Source organism: Panthera tigris, chromosome A1 (assembly GCF_018350195.1).
Source record: "Panthera tigris isolate Pti1 chromosome A1, P.tigris_Pti1_mat1.1, whole genome shotgun sequence".
Taxonomy (NCBI): domain Eukaryota; kingdom Metazoa; phylum Chordata; class Mammalia; order Carnivora; family Felidae; genus Panthera; species Panthera tigris.
The window spans coordinates 28,550,446-28,567,562 of record NC_056660.1 but is presented as its reverse complement, the minus strand read 5'-3'; the positions used below and the strand labels follow the sequence as shown (position 1 = coordinate 28,567,562).

The 17,117-nt window shown below is 38.5% G+C and overlaps 1 protein-coding gene across 2 annotated transcripts in view; it reads right to left on the bottom strand.

Annotated features, from left to right (window-relative positions):
- The window catches only part of VWA8 (von Willebrand factor A domain containing 8), a 366,248-nt gene that overhangs the window by 90,922 nt on the left and 258,209 nt on the right, over nucleotides 1-17,117 (bottom strand). The window contains exons 36-38 of one of the 2 annotated variants that reach the window (XM_042977303.1): nucleotides 9,512-9,593; nucleotides 5,367-5,571; nucleotides 1,994-2,103 (exon numbers count right to left, since the gene is read on the bottom strand). In XM_042977303.1, coding sequence (XP_042833237.1) covers nucleotides 2,071-2,103; nucleotides 5,367-5,571; nucleotides 9,512-9,593 — 320 coding nt within the window. In that variant the 3' untranslated portion in view covers nucleotides 1,994-2,070. Of the gene's footprint in view, nucleotides 1-1,993; nucleotides 2,104-5,366; nucleotides 5,572-9,511; nucleotides 9,594-17,117 lie in introns of those variants that run through there. The other variant, XM_015538962.2, reaches the window with a different exon arrangement.

Below are 17,117 nucleotides of genomic sequence, written 5' to 3'. Positions count from 1 at the left end.
TTAAATATTCCTAAGATTACTTCTTTACTGGCTGATATATTGTTAAATAACACGCACTGAAGATATAGTACCATATAAAAGAATGATCTTAAGGCCTGTCATGAGAGAAAGGAGTTGAAATGCTTCTGTCAGTGATGATTTGAAAAGCAATTTCCTAAGGTTAGGTCTTTTCTATAATGAGAAAGCTAGGTGCTATTTCTGTTTTTAATATTAGTTTAAGACTCTATAGTACCCCCAATTATTATAATTTGTAGGATTATTATTTTTGTTGGATATGCACAAAAGGTTAATGAAAACTCATGGCCTCCCTGAAAGTCATAAGCTTGTTGATCTGCTTGTCTGAGGGAGGTGGTTGCTCATTTAATTTTAGTTATATTTAGCAATCACTGACAAAGTTGTGATCTAATGGAAGCACGGCTTCTGGAGGACTGTAAAAATCTGGTAATTTCCTTCTGAAATGATGTTTATAAGAAAGGAGGCTTGTACTTGTGAACTCATGAGTGTCATCCTACTTGACTGCAGACTTCTTTCTAATTCTTTGCTCAAACTGTATTCGTGGTTCAAAAAGAGCATCGCCAGTCTGTAACTGGGACAACTATGGGCTTCAGTACTTCCCAGAGATAAGATGGCACCATCTTGTCTGTGTTCCTAGTACTTCTTTCCTTTCTCTGATGGCTGCTAAATACTCAGAAATTGAGCAAGTTGATTATTAACCTTTGGAAGCGTGAAATCGGCCACGGAGGGAGTAGTTACACCAGGGAAATTGGCAAACATTATAAACTGCCCCACCTTTACCTCACCAGAGGGCTGGTCTATCAGCACACCACCGGGTAGTACACTCCCAGTGTACCTTATTCAAGTCTGAAAACCTTATTTAAGATCTAGATTCAAAATGGATTTCCATGGCTGGGAATTTCTCTAGCAGGAATAAACACGGGAAAATCATTAGAGGCATTGCTCAAATGCTACCGCATAGGCAAATGGCTAGACCATCTTGCCGAATGTTTTTATGAAAATTAAAAAAAAAAAAAGCATTGCCTTTTTGGGCCAAGGAATATCCCCAAAGATACATGTACATATAACAATCCTATGAAATATACATTGCTATATGTACGATAATGATAATGACCCACTGAATCAGACTGCTAAGTATTTTCAGTTACTGGCCAAAGTGAAGAACGTGGTGCAAGAGTAAACTATAAGCTACCCTTAAAAAGAAGAAAGAATTCGTCTGTATTCCAGGGTGGCTCAGTCGGATGAGTGTCCAACTTCAGTTCAAGTCATGATCTCGCAGTTGATGGGTTCGAGCCCCGCATCAGGCTCTGTGCTGACAGCTCAGAGCCTGGAGCCTGCTTCAGATTCTGTCTCCCTCTCTCTCTATCCCTCCTTCACTTGTTCTCTCTCTCTCTCTCAAAAATAAAAAAACATTAAAAAAATTTCTTTAAAAAAAGAACAAAAAATTGTAAACCCTCTCAGCGTATGTGGAGAAAACATAGTCTGCATAGTGAAAACCTAAAGGTACTAATACAGCTCCAATGAAATGATCTAGTGGTTTCCAAAACTGGAAGAAGGACTTACCATCTTACTGATATCTTAAAAAAATCCTTACTGTTGGGCTTGTAGTTAAAGAAAAGGCCAGTCTTGTTTACCAAAGTACAACAACTACCTTTACTCATATTCCTAGAATATCTTCTTTAAAAGGGGGAAAGTCTTAGTGGTGCTTAATATAAATTAGTTATCTTTTCTAAGTATGTTTTCTGATGCCTCTACTGTGTATCTATTGTGTACCAGGCACTATCTTCACTGTAAGAATGAGTAAGTTGTAGTCCCACACTGTGTTTCAAAGATCCTATCCATTTTAAAAATATACAGATAAGGAAGTACTATTCAAGGGCCTCAAAGAGATTCTACCAGTAACATACAGAGGATTTACTTTCGAATTAGTTTATTGTAATCAGACAATAACGCTTGAAAGCTATAACCTTTTAGCTTTTGTGTTCCCACAAGAATAGTCACCAGGAGCTTTTTAAAGAAGATGGTTTGATTTCTGAAGAAACCTGTGGTGTAGCTTTAACAGCCTTCTTGGGATGAATCCAAGTGTAACTAAATAAAAATATGAAAAATATGCTTTAGAGAGAACACTATGAAGCATGGTCAGAAAAATTTTGGCTTATAATTAACACATGCTTCTGAAAATATGAAGTCTAAAAGTAATAAATATGAATTCTTAATCATGGGCTTTTAGAACCACAGCTACAGTGACACTTTGAATTTGTTATAGTTGTTTGCTGTAAGAAAAACACACTTCCTATCATAGCATGTAAAATTAATGAACACATTTTATATGAAGAGCTCAATAAACACTCTCTTGCAAACTACTCATGAAGGAGAACTATCAATGAATTCATTAAGCAAAAACTAAAATTCAAAGCAACAATGGCTTCAGAATTGATAACTCTAGAAGGCTGAAATGAAGCAAGATATAAAGGAAAGTGGTAAAGCATGTAACTGACATAGTTAATCTAAATATAAACAGTTCTTTTGCTAACATTCAAAAGACTCAAGGAAAAAAGTGGGTCAGTAAGTGGTGGGGTATTTGCCCAGCCTTCACTGTCGACCTAATGGAGCATCTCGTGACCAACAGGAACCAAACAATACAGGTGTGTGTAAACCTCCTTAAACTAGTGAATGCAAAGCAGGTCTTTTAATTTCTACGATGTAAAGTAAGTCCATTTTGCCACTAGATGGAGATCGGGTTACTCTGCCAGGAACAGGGAGAGGGCTGGAACTTAGCCAGCGAGAAGTATGGTACTAAGAACATATTCTCTTTTCTCAATATTTCTAGAAAGGCATTTTTCAAGCTCCTGAACCAGGAGGAGACATATGCTGAATAAAAGGCCCATAAATGAGGAAGAGCTTGAGGGATCGCACCGTACGGGAAACTGTAAAAGACATATTTTGCTTCTTATTACTACTGCTCCACAGTGATTCCCATTTAGGTCTGGTTGTGTACACTACTTGTAAATAATAACAAGAACTGGCCTGCATATGAGCAGTTAAATATACTCTCATTGTTAAAAAAATTTTTTTTAAAGTTTATCTACTTTTGAGAGACAGAGCATGAGCGGGGGAGGGGCAGAGAAAGAGAGGGAGACACAGAATCCGAAGCAGGCTCCAGACTCCAAGCTGTCAGCCTGACGCGAGGCTCGAACACTCGAACCGTGAGATAATGACCTGAGCCCAAGTGGGACACTCAAATCGACCGAGCCACCCAGGCGTCCCTGTGCTGTCTCGTTATTGACCAAGCAGGGAGAAGAGGACAGATCCGACCAAAAAATAAAACGACGTCAGACCATCTGGGCAATTAATCCTGTCTCTTTAGACATAAAGACGTATGCTTACAATTTGTTTCTCAGTTTGAGTATGTAGATAAATATATATTTCAATATCGACCAAAATGGATCAAAGAACATCAGAGATGTTAGGAGAAGGTTGGATAACAGCTATTCTAATTTTCCAAATGAAACTAACATTCACTTCTGAATTGTGTAACTTTCTTTCTGAATAAGTCTTATTTCTGTTATAGCTGAACTTTGAACAGGAGACATAAAGTTATGCATTTTCTGGAAAATGTTAGGTCTGGGAAGGATCAGATGTTGCTCTGCATACTGCAGCCAAACCTTTTGATTATTTTTGAGATGTTAGATAATATATTTCTGTTCATTTCTAACTTAATAACTATATATATTCATCCAATAAATATTTATTCAGTTACACAAAAACGAATGAATAACTTGTGACAGTTTAAAAGAACAGTTCCATTTTTTGTCAAATAGCTTCAAAGGCTAGTGCAATTAGGATATATGAGTATGAGCATACACAAATATATTAATTGCCTGTTGTGTATCAGTCACTATGCTGGGAATAGAAAGATGAACAACAGAGTCGGGGAAGTCGCTGGGAAAAAAGAGTGTATGGCTAAACTACAAATAGGGGTTAATTTTTGTAGCAGTCAAGACTAGTTATGAAAATCATGTGTAAAATTCTTTTTTAAAGTTCTGTTGTAGAAGACACTTAATTTAGGCCACACTCTTGACCATAGGAAAAATATGACCTTTCATCTCTATGACACATGAGGAATTGAAATAAAATACAAGAAATTTAAATACAATAGTATTTACCAATCTCTGTAATGAAAAGAGGAGCTTAAGTCAAAGGGAGAAGAAACTAATGTTCAGGATAATAAGAGAATCAGAACCATAGTTAATTAATTTTCTAATTATTGTTATGGATAGTGACCAACATTCAGTCTGTTGCTATGATAGATTCATTGCACTTAATGGCATGTTTATGTTAGAGCAATACATTTGTTTTAGCTTAATTAAATTAATATATTCATACCCTTTCAAAAGAAGTTGAAGTTGCTTGCCTACATTGGTGTCGAATTTTCAGAATGTTCCTATAAGGTTTTAAGAATCTAAGAGAAATATGTATTATTCATTCACAATTATTCTCCTTTAAGGGAAATCAGAAAAATAACCACACAAAATAGTAATTATTAATCAAGTATCAATGGAGTAGTTTGTAGAAATTTATCTTGTTAATTGGCTCTCTGCAGAGCAACACAGCTGGCAGGAACCCGCCTTTCTTTACCATCTTGCTGGATAAGAATGAAGCATAAACAGAGAAGTTTTCTTCTGAAGATTAAAATCAATCAATTACAAATAAATCCTTTTATTATATGCTTTAGTATTTATGGGTACACAGCTTTCCTCATTGGTTCCAGACCAACTAGATTAGGTGGTGACTGAGTCATTTCTGGAGTTTCCTCTCACTTTGGTGACCTATTTCCATATCTCTTTCCAGGGCAGGGCTGGGTCTATCTACTGCTAAGTTTGCATTATCTGGAGATAAGGAAGTTGGTAAAAACACATCTTTGCTGGATGCATAATATACGTATCTTCTCTAGTCTAAAGGTTTTGACCTTATGGTAATGTGCTGCGTTTTATATCAGTATTTCTGCCTCCTTGGTAGCATAGCATGCAGAGATGCCCAAGATGATGGTAGTAAAAGAACAAATGCAAAGGTGATGCTAGAAGCTGATTAATGCTTGGGGTCAAACAGAAGCAATTGTCTTGTATTCTCATGCTGTGATGTGAGGAACTTGTATATTTAAGCACTGACCGCAAAAAGGGCACCTTTTAACTTTCCCACTATCTAGAAAAAGACACGTCTTTTTCGATTATGAGAAATTAGGTATTTAAGTAACTATATTTAAGTTTTGAGGCCAGAGGTTTACTTCCATTTGGAACTAACCTTATACGTAAATATGCACCTTTAAGAGGGAAAGTGGGTTAGAGTGGTACCTGCATATGTCTGTCACTGTCTTGTCCAATCATGTTTCTCCATTCAATGAGTGATCGCTGCAGACGTTCAAGTCCAGTTTCCCAAAGCCTGATGTGACCTCCCATATCGACAGTAATAACAGCACCTTTGCCCCACTCAGCTAGCAGTGCATCTGTGTCCGAAATAGTAAACAGCCATGTGGTATATGGTGAGAGAGATTCTGATCTGAAAAGGAAATTACAGTAGTCAATCAGTTGGTAATAACGAAGCTAGTTTACCTAATTGTGGTTCATTAAACTTGCTATAAAGAATTCTAATAGTAAACATATTAAAAGATACCAAGAGATCCATCTGTAAGAAAAAAAATGCACAGATATCTATTGGTTACTTACATTTTTCTGTATTTGTGGACCCCCGATTGTATTGGCGTTCACTGTCAGAAAGAAAAGAACTCTAAACCAACTCATATCTCATGCACCTGCAATGTTAGACTCACTCCTCAGGGGTCTAAGTTTCAGTCTAAGTGCTAAAGCTGATATCTTTTCTATGGGCTTTACCTGCATTTATATTTAATATTTTGCATTTTCTAATTTAGGAAGTTACAAGAATTTATAACAAGGAATTTATATATTTGTCATATTATATATATTTCATACATATACATGTTTTCTTTGCTATATATTCATTTCTAGGAATGCAGTTTTGCTTCTATGAGTCAACTGCACACTTCCTTTTTCTAGGCATAGCCTTCACTATACAAAAGAAACAGATTAGAAATTCGAATTACCAGCGTTGGCTCTCTAAATACATCTGATATTTTCTATGTAAAATAAATGGTCTAAAGAGGGAGTCTCATCAGATAATAAAAACATAATAAACTATCAATGTAGATTTGGGAAACCACAAAACCACTATGTGTTGGGTCAAATCTTATAACCTCCTAAAGAATAAACCGAGACTACCTGACCTTTTTTTTTTTTTTTTTCCAGTCTGCCTTAGTAGATACTAAACACAGGTGACACAGCCAGCTACTCTGGGACACAGAAGCTTTAAAATATGTTTATATGAAGAAGATGGTAACTACTGCTTCAGTGTTTCAGAGCTACTTTACAATAATAGAAGGACTCAAAGAAGGCAACATTTGACATAATACAGGATTTATCTCACGGTGCTCTGCCAGAAATATTTGCCTTAGGAAAAAAATTAATAGGTACACATGGTGAAGTAAAGGGCTATTCAAGAATAATGAAATTTTTCTACGTGAAACAATAATGTTTGTAATTCTTCCAAGAGCACTCAAGATGTATGACTGTTGAGTACTGTATCTACTGGCTAAATGTTTAACTCTTCATAGTATGAAACTTGATTAATGTCAAAATATGTCAAAAAAAGGGTGAAAAAATCACATTTACTGCAATTTGCTCTAGAATCTCTTCTTCACCTTGTTTTTTTTTTTTTTAAGATTTATTTATTTTGAGAGAGAGAGAGCATGAGCAGGAGAGGGGCAGAGAGAGGGAGAGAGAGAATCCCAAGCAGGCTCTGTGCTGTTTGTGGAGACTGACGCAGGGCTCAAACTCACGAACTGTGAGATCATGACCTGAGCCGAAATCCAGAGTCGGATGCCCAACTGACGGAGCCACCCAGGCGCCCCTTCTTCACCTTGTTTTAAATGCATATTCTCTTTTATACATAATAGCAAGGTCTTTAAGGAACACATAGAATCATAGTAGAGGGAAGCCCAGATTTACATACACCCACACATGAGAGCTAGGCAGTATCATTTTACAGATGGAAATAATACAAAAATTTGAGGAAAAATACTCAAATTTTACTGGGGGCAAAAGTGATGTACTCATTTTGGTTCTGTAGTTACATGCAGTGTCACTGTATTTTCTGTTATCTGAAGTTAGCCATCAGATGGAAAATTCCAGCTATCTAGCAGAATGCTAAATTTAAGCAACTAGCAGGAAAACTGAAATCCAGATGGGTTGTTCTCTTGGACTGCATATATGCCAAAAATGGCAATAGCTAATCTCAAGAGAAATTCAGGATATACTGATAATGAACAGACTCTAAATCACGTGGCACTTGAAATATGGCAAGTCCAAACTGAGATGTTCCCAAAGTGTAAAATAAATACTGATTTCAAAGACTTAGAAGAAAAAAGGAATGTAAAATATCTCATTAAAACTTTTATATTGAATATGTGTCAAAATGATGACATTTTAAATACATTGGGTTAATAAAATGTTTAGTTAAAGTTAATTCCACCGATTTCTTTTTCCTCTTTGAATATGGCTAGGAAGGAACATAAAATGACATTGCATTATATTTCCGGTGGACAGTACAGCTCTAAATGAATGCATTACAGTGACCAGTTGGCACTGGCTATATACACAGCTGCTCTTCCAGATGTTGTTCCTATGGCAGGTAGAACATGGTCCACATAGAAAGTTAAAACGGAAAAACAACAAAATAAAGCCTAGGGCCAATGAGGGAGAAATTAAGAGAAATATTGGAAAAGATTATTAATGCTTTAGAAATGTAAAAAGCAAAAAGTTGTTCTTTGCTTCTGTTGCTTGAACTAATAGTATATTTTAATAAGCATATAATTCATATGGAGTAAGGAATTTCCCCAAATGACCAAAAGCCATTTTCCATGAAATTGACAAGGTGAGATGCTCTAAGAAGCCATACTTCTATATGTTGGAACAAGTAAACCTATTTTTTTGAGTAATGCTTTTATTCTTCATATTTATTGACCTTGAGTAAGGGTCCTAAGAAACAAAGCTGTGCTTCTGAGTTACTGTGTACTGTCATGCTGAGCTATTTACTTCTAGGGGTTAGAGGAATGGGTGCAAAGGTGGCCTGCGGGTGCCGTGGATGACTGACAGCCTTGGTGTGGCTGGCCTTTCTCTCCTGTTGGATGGCTCTCCGGGGTCCTCTGCTTGGCATCTCAGCTGAGGCTTTCACCCCTGTGTTGTGAGGTCTCAGTTGCCTGTCAGGAAGTATATGTTAGTAGGGGATGTGATGTCAATCTAGGCCAAAGCAGAGTAAAAAATTAGAAGAAGGAGTAGTTGGCCCCGGGGGGGCAATGTAAGGAAGAATCTAGGCCAGGTGGACCAGAGCAGGGGCTCAGTTAGGCTGAGAGAGGGAGATCAGGCATGGATGCATCCAGAAAGGGATGGGCTACTGGAGAGGACACCTGTGCTCCTCAAGGGTAGACACCAAACACGTTGTTTTCCTTCTGTATCGTCCATCCAACTGGTTTGAATACTTTGCTTCCATCATTGGACAATAATAAGAGCAGTGAATGATCATGAGTTTCATTCTAAATCTCTGGAAGCCTTTAGCTACTACATAGCCTTCACAACCGCAGATGCACAGTAGCACATTTAAAAACAATATTAAACAAATGCTGTTTAAATTCCTTTGACATTTTGAACACATTTGCCTCCAAAAACTAATATGTAAAGTTAATAGATACGGTGGATGGAGCTAGAGAGTATTATGCTAAGCAAAATAAGACAGTCAGAGAAAGACAAATACCATATGATTTCACTCACATGTGCAATTTAAGAAACAAAACAAGCAAGCAAAGGGAAAAAAATAAGACAGAGCGATGAACCAAGAAACAGACTCTTAACTGTAGAGAAGAAATTGATGGTTACCAGAGGTGGGGGGTAGGTGGGTGGATGGGTTAAATAGGTGATGGGGATTAAGGAGTGCATTTGTGATGAGCACCGGGTGGTATGTGGAATTGTTGAATCAGTATATTCTATACCCGAAACTAATATTACACTGTAGGTTAACTAACTGGAATTAAATAAAAACTTAAAAACATTTAAGAACCCCAAAGATTTCTGCAATACTGAAAATGCTATTTCAGTTACAGAAAAACTTATCATTAGGACAGATCAAAAAAGAGAAATGAAGCCTTGAAGTTTGTTAGACTTATACCTATATGACATTTTTCCCAAATGAAAATAAAAATAGCAGTAAACCATGCAGAACAGCAGCAAGACATAAGCCAAGTGCAACTGGGGGGAAAAAAGAGCTTGCTATTTAAGGAAGCAAAAGCACACATTTATTCAGAGCACTTGGGAAGACTTGGCTCACTTTCTATCTGACATACAAACGGAGGACAAAGGTGAAAGTGAATTACCTGGGAATAGGGATGTATCGGAGTTTCTTTGATTGAAGGTCAGTGATTTCCATATAACCAGCTGTTTGTGGAGGGGTAACATCTGCAAACAAGTCACAGCATTGAGCAGAGTATTAAATTACAGCAGGATAGCAAAATAAGACCAAAAGAAAGCATGAATGTTGCTAAAAGTGGAATGAAGTTACCAGTACACTCAGGCAAAACTCTGAGACCCACCTGACAAGGTCCTGGGCCAAGTCTAGTCTCTAGGTTAAGTTTTTGTCAAGGAAACACAAAGATTGTCAAATACATGCATATTAGGCTATGATTCTTTACTGTCAGAAAATTACCCAAGTTCTTTTCATTGTCTTTGCTAGCTTCCCAAGATGAAAAGTTTCAGCACTTAGAGTTTATATGAAATTATTTCATCACGTGAATTCTGTTTTTCCTTCCTGGGAAGTCACAATGACAGTATAACGTAGTAGAATCAGTACCCACTTTGTAATCAGACTGGCCTGGTATAAAATCTTGGCTCTGATATGTCCTAATTGCGTTTTTGGCTGGTCAAGTTAATGATCTCACTGCTTTTGTCATTTGTGAAATGGGGGTAACAACAGCATCTGAGCATCATAAACATTATTTGGGGGGTCAGATGAATTGGGTAATTGCAAAGCACTTAATTAGCAGTTGCTCAACACACGGTGCCTATAGTGATGAGGGCCATGCAAGACGGGAGAGGGTGAGGTGAGCATGGGCCAGTGGGGTGAGGGCTCTGGATCACGGAAACTATGAAACGGTGGGGGAAGAAGAGGGGAATGACATAGAGGGGCCAGAGCTCCCATCTCCAGTTCTGGAGGTGTTTCCAGGAGGATTCCAGGGGCCTGCTGATTTCTTTTCCAAAGCCTTGAGTTACACCACCCATCATCCCTAGCTGCCACTGCTGTGTCAGAAACTCTGCTTAGCCCTTTTTTTTTTTTTTTAAATGTGCATTGATACTTGAGAGAGAGAGAGAGAGAGAGAGAGAGAGAGAAAGAGAGACAGTGTGTGGGAGTGGGGAAGGGGCAGAGAGAGAGGGAGACACAAAATCTGAAGCCGGCTCCAGGCTCCAGGCTCTGAGCTGTCAGCACAGAGTCCGAAGCAGGGCTCAAACTCACCAACTGTGAGATTATGACCTAAGCCAAAGTCGGCGCTTCACCTAATGAGCCACCCAGGTGCCCCAGACTCTGCTTAGTCTTTACAGGTAGTATTTTTAATACTGACAACAAAGACTTATGATTCCTGCTCGAGAGATGAGGAAGCTGAGGCTTACAGAATTATGGTAATAATGTGACTTGCTTGTGGCGACATAGCTGGAGGGTGATGTAGGCGGCTTTCAAACCAGGCCGTTCCAGCTTTGAAGTCTCTGCTCTGTCCACCACTCTACACAGCTCCTACCTAGGCTGACCCTAGGGCAACATTTAAAATTGTTTTACAAAATATTGGCTATCAGTGTCTCTTAAAAAAATCTCCCTTACACAGAACCCATACTTTAAAAAAAATTTTTTTTTAAATTTTTTTTTTTTTTAACGTGTATTTATTTTTGAGACAGAGAGAGACAGAGCATGAACGGGGGAGGGTCAGAGAGAGGGAGACAAAGAATCCGAAACAGGCTCCAGGCTCTGAGTTGTCAGCACAGAGCCCGATGCGGGGCTTGAACTCACAGACCGCGAGATCATGACCTGAGCCGAAGTCGGACACTCAACCGACTGAGCCACCCAGGCGCCCCCCAAAAAATTTTTTTTTTAATGTTTATTTTTGAGAGAGAGAAAGGGACAGAGCACGAGTTGAGGAGGGGCGGAGAGAGAGAGAGAGAGAGGGAGACACAGGATCTGAAGTAGGCTCCAGGCTCTGAGCTGTCAGTACAGAGCCTGACGCAGGGCTCAAACTCATGAATCAGGAGATCACGACCTGAGCTGAAGTTGGATGCTTAACTGACTGAGCCACCCAGGCGCCTCTACAGAACCCTTACTCTTAAAGATTTTTTCGGTTGTCTATATCTTATTACAATTCCAGATTAGAATGAGATATCCAGGATGTTCACACTGGATTTATCCAATGTAGTTTACAAAAAAATTAAAAACTTGGCATTTTTATTTCATGTTTTTAGCTGAAGATTTCTGAGTTAGACCATCTGAAAAATTCAAAACTCAAAATATCTCTTATTTATTCAACAAACATGGTTAAGCTCACTTTGCACCAGATACTATACAAAGCACTGAGGATAGAGAAGAAGGAGGTTGATTCCTCCCTTATTCAAGGAGCCCACAGCACAATGAGGAAAGTTCCTTTTAACCAAACCAGACCGAATCCAACCCACCAAGGGCCTTTCGGGACTTGGAAAAGACTCCAGGGTGAGACTCATGGGCCTGGGGCCAGGTATGAGTTGCAGAGCAAGGCAAGAAGGAGTGCCAGGGGTCAGAGGTTTAGGAGGAAATGGAGGTAATGTCCAGGGATAACAGAGGGTAAGACAAGAGAGTTACTATGGTAATCTGACCACCCAGCTCAATTGGCTGTCCCCTGATGGCCATTTACAGAAAACAAGCATGCTTATCATCTGTCACACAGGCCTGCACTGGAAATGCTGCCTAGGATAGAAGGTCAGTCTCGGATAAAGTTTTGCACCATCTATCATTTTTGACAGTTCCTGCGGCTAAGACCCAGCTGAAGTAGGTTGAATTATTTATGGACCCAGGTTCTTTGCCAAAAATGACCAGTTACTGAAGAGGTTGGGATGCCTAGAGCTGTCTAGTTAACAGACTTATATTTTTGGCTTGTCACTCATGGGAACTTTTTTCATACATAGCAGAATGAAGCTGAGCTATGGCCATCAATGCTTTTAGATGGCCTGTGAAAACAAAGTAAGTCAACTTATTTTAAAATATTTTTTTTTCCCTACATCGTTTTTTTCTTTCACTGTGCAAATTAATTCCATGGCATAAAGAGGGTGAGAAAATGCAATAATGACTGTGTCTATTTCAAGAAGGAGAAAGCAAGAATTTTACTCCTGGTGCTAAAAAATATTTTCATGTATCAGAAAAGGCAATTCATGGTTATAAAGCACATCAAAGCAATATTAAGGGTAATGGTAGTGGTGGTAATGGTAAGTGCTTGAAAAATGATCAGAGTTGATGTTTACTGATTTGAAAACGAATCAGCTTAGAATACATGATTGAATTAAGGAAGTGAAAATCGTGGCCAGACTTCCCTACAAACTTAGCCAAATCCTTGTCAATCCGTTTTAAATGTTTCAACGCTGTAGAGAGGACGGAGGCTCAGTAAATTTCCATTACATTTATAATCCAGGTGGATTTCCAAGATAGGTGTAAGCTACGCGCGAGGATGAGTTCACTAATGATTAAAGGGAAGTCACGGCTGCAGTGCTTCCTGCATAGTTCCCGCAAACAGTGGGGACAGCTTATGTGCACAGTGCCAAGGTTAGGAGGAGGTATAAAAGCTGTCAGACAAAACAACCACGAACACATTCAGAGGGAAGATGAAATTATATTAAAAAATTCACTCCTTCTAGCAATGTAATTTGATGGACATTTGTTAACTGCCAGGTTTAACGCACTTCTGTGTTTACAGATTAAGAGTCATGTGTGCCCTGCAATCGTGCCAATGCCAAATCTTTGAATTTACTCAAAGTTCAAAACACAGGGCATCAATTTCAATCCAGAGTCATTATCTTGTGCTTAAAGAGCCGAGAACTGTGATAAAAAAACAAAAAAAACCAAAAACAGCTAACATTTCCCTAGATGAAAAATGATTGGAAGAAAGCAGTAAATCTCTCCTCGTTTGCATTAAACAAAAGCTATACCATCTTTGTAAAAGCCACCAAGAGAGTAGCCTTTACGGTTTCTATTGATTTCTTTAATAAAAGGCTGATATGCATTAGTTCCTGGCTAATCAGATAGATGGTTGGATTCTATTTACTTAAAAAAAATTATCTATTTTTTTATACCAGCATCAGCTCAAAGATTGCTTCTTAACCAGCAAAAGTATTTTTGACGCTATAATCTTTTCACTACTACTTTGGAAGTTATATACTCAATTCCTAACTTACCAACACATCAACTTAGTATCATTGCCTTCTTCCTGAACAATGTAAGGCACTAGAACACTTTAACATCAGTTACTCCTCTCCTAACTTGTGGATGATAATTATCTCATAGTTTTGATATATGCTTCTTAAAATTTCACAAAATTTCATTACTTTTTATCCCTTATGATAATGCTTGTTAGTCACATATTTATTCTTTTTTCATATGTTCTCATCTGAATGGGTTGATCCCTAGATCTGTGCACAACTATCATCCTGGTATCTCCTTTTGTCATTCTCCTAGTTTTTGTTTTTGTTTTAACAGCCCACATTTATAAAATTCCTCCTGTGTGTTAGACACTATGCTAAGCACTTTATATATGTTTGGAATATTTAAGGAATTCTACTTAAACAAGTGAGGGGAAATAAAACTCCTGGCATCTAAGAGAAAAATGGTAAAAGATATAAACAAGCAATTCTCAGAAGAGTAAATTGCAACATGTAAAAAGATTCTTCAAGTTACTAGAAATTAGGGAAAGATAAACTGAAACCACAATAATGGGGTCAGATGCCTACAAGAGTGGATACGGTTGGCACCAAGAAACATAAATTACCTAGGAATAAATCTAACCAAAGATGTAAAAGATCTGTATGCTGAAAACTATAGAAAGCTTATGAAGGTAATTGAAGAAGATTTAAAGAAATGGAAAGACATTCTCTGCTCACGGATTGGAAGAATAAATATTGTCAAAATGTCAATACTACCCAAAGCTATCTACACATTCAATGCAATCCCAATCAAAATTGCACCAGCATTCTTCTCGAAACTAGAACAAGCAATCCTAAAATTCACATGGAACCACAAAAGGCCCCGAATAGCCAAAGTAATTTTGAAGAAGAAGACCAAAGCAGGAGGCATCACAATCCCAGACTTTAGCCTCTACTACAAAGCTGTCATCATCAAGACAGCATGGTATTGGCACAAAAACAGACACATAGACCAATGGAATAGAATAGAAACCCCAGAACTAGACCCACAAACGTATGGCCAACTCATCTTTGACAAAGCAGGAAAGAACATCCAATGGAAAAAAGACAGTCTCTTTAACAAATGGTGCTGGGAGAACTGGATAGCAACATGCAGAAGGTTGAAACTAGACCACTTTCTCACACCATTCACAAAAATAAACTCAAAATGGGTAAAGGACCTGAATGTGAGACAGGAAACCATCAAAACCTTAGAGGAGAAAGCAGGAAAAGACCTCTCTGACCTCAGCCGTAGCAATCTCTTACTCGACACATCCCCAAAGGCAAGGGAATTAAAAGCAAAAGTGAATTACTGGGATCTTATGAAGATAAAAAGCTTCTGCACAGCAAAGGAAACAACCGACAAAACTAAAAGGCAACCAACGGAATGGGAAAAGATATTTGCAAATGACACATCGGACAAAGGGCTAGTATCCAAAATCTATAAAGAGCTCACCAAACTCCACACCCGAAAAACAAATAACCCAGTGAAGAAATGGGCAGAAAACATGAATAGACACTTCTCTAAAGAAGACATCCGGATGGCCAACAGGCACATGAAAAGATGTTCAACGTCGCTCCTTATCAGGGAAATACAAATCAAAACCACACTCAGATATCACCTCACGCCAGTCAGAGTGGCCAAAATGAACAAATCAGGAGACTATAGATGCTGGAGAGGATGTGGAGAAACGGGAACCCTCTTGCACTGTTGGTGGGAATGCAAATTGGTGCAGCCACTCTGGAAAACAGTGTGGAGGTTCCTCAGAAAATTAAAAATAGACCTACGCTATGACCCAGCAGTAGCACTGCTAGGAATTTACCCAAGGGATACAGGAGTACTGATGCATAGGGGCACTTGTACCCCAATGTTTATAGCAGCACTCTCAACAATAGCCAAATTATGGAAAGAGCCTAAATGTCCATCAACTGATGAATGGATAAAGAAATTGTGGTTTATATACACAATGGAATACTACGTGGCAATGAGAAAGAATGAGATATGGCCTTTTGTAGCAACGTGGATGGAACTGGAGAGTGTGATGCTAAGTGAAATAAGCCATACAGAGAAAGACAGATACCATATGGTTTCACTCTTATGTGGATCCTGAGAAACTTAACAGAAACCCATGGGGGAGGGGAAGGAAAAAAAAAAAAAAGAGGTTAGAGTGGGAGAGAGCCAAAGCATAAGAGACTGTTAAAAACTGAGAACAAACTGAGGGTTGATGGGGGGTGGGAGGGAGGGGAGGGTGGGTGATGGGTATTGAGGAGGGCACCTTTTGGGATGAGCACTGGGTGTTGTATGGAAACCAATTTGACAATAAATTTCATATATTAAAAAATGAAAGAGTGGATAAGGTTGGGGCATCAGGAACCCTTTTATGTTGCTGGAACAATGCTGGGAAACAATTTGATAATTCTACTTTTAGATAGATAGATAGATAGATAGACAGACTCTCAGCATATATACAAGGAGAGGGATATAAGAATATTCATTGCCCACTATCTGTAACAGCAAAAATTGGAAAGAACCTAACTGTGCATCAACAAAGACCAGATGAATAAACTGTAATATGTGCAGCAGTGAAAGTAAATGAAAGTGCTATTGACATGGATGGTGACAAAGATTATCTCCTTTGACCAAACTCTAGTCAGGCTCTTCTGGATCCTCTTCCCAAACAGACCCCGACTTTTGGGCTTCTGTGTCCATCTCTGTCTTGTCCACTTTCAGTGAGAGTCCTGCTAATAAGTAAGTTTAGCAAGAATCCTCTCCCCCGCCTCAATATGTGATCAGGTTCCTCATCCTCTACTCCCCCCAGGTAAGGTCTGATCACCCTGGCCTGACTTCAGCAAGAATCCTGTTAGGTCATTTTAGCCCATAGGTTTCCTTATCCCTGATTTCCTCTTAGTAATTTTCTATCCACTGATCCCTACCAACAGTTAGAGGATCTATACTACCTGATTTTGACACTCATTATAAACTACAAAGCTAGGAAATAACCAAGAATGTGCTGTTAGTGAAGGGATAGATACAGAGATCAATGGAACACAATACAAAATACAGAAACAGACCCAGACATATGTGGTCAGTTGATTTTCAGCAGAGGTCTGAATGCTGCAATTCAATGGAGAAGGACAGGTTTTCCAGCAAATGATGCTGGAACAGTGAGTATCTCCATACAAAACTATGAGTCTCAATCCACACCTTGTGCCATTTAAAAAAATATTATCTCAAAATGGAGCATCTAAAACTATAAAATTTCAAGAAGGGAAGATTTTCCCTTCATCAAGAAGGCAGAAAATGTTTGAAAAGAATATATCTGATAGTGGACTTGTATCCAGAATATATAAGGAACACACAAAACTCCTAAAACAAACAAACAAACAAAAACACCAAATAACCTGAGGGCAAACAGTCAGACCTTTCACTAAAGAAGGTACACGTGACAAGATGCTCAACATCTTTAGGCACTAGGGAAAATACAAATTAAGATCGTCATGAGCTATTGCTACACACCTGCC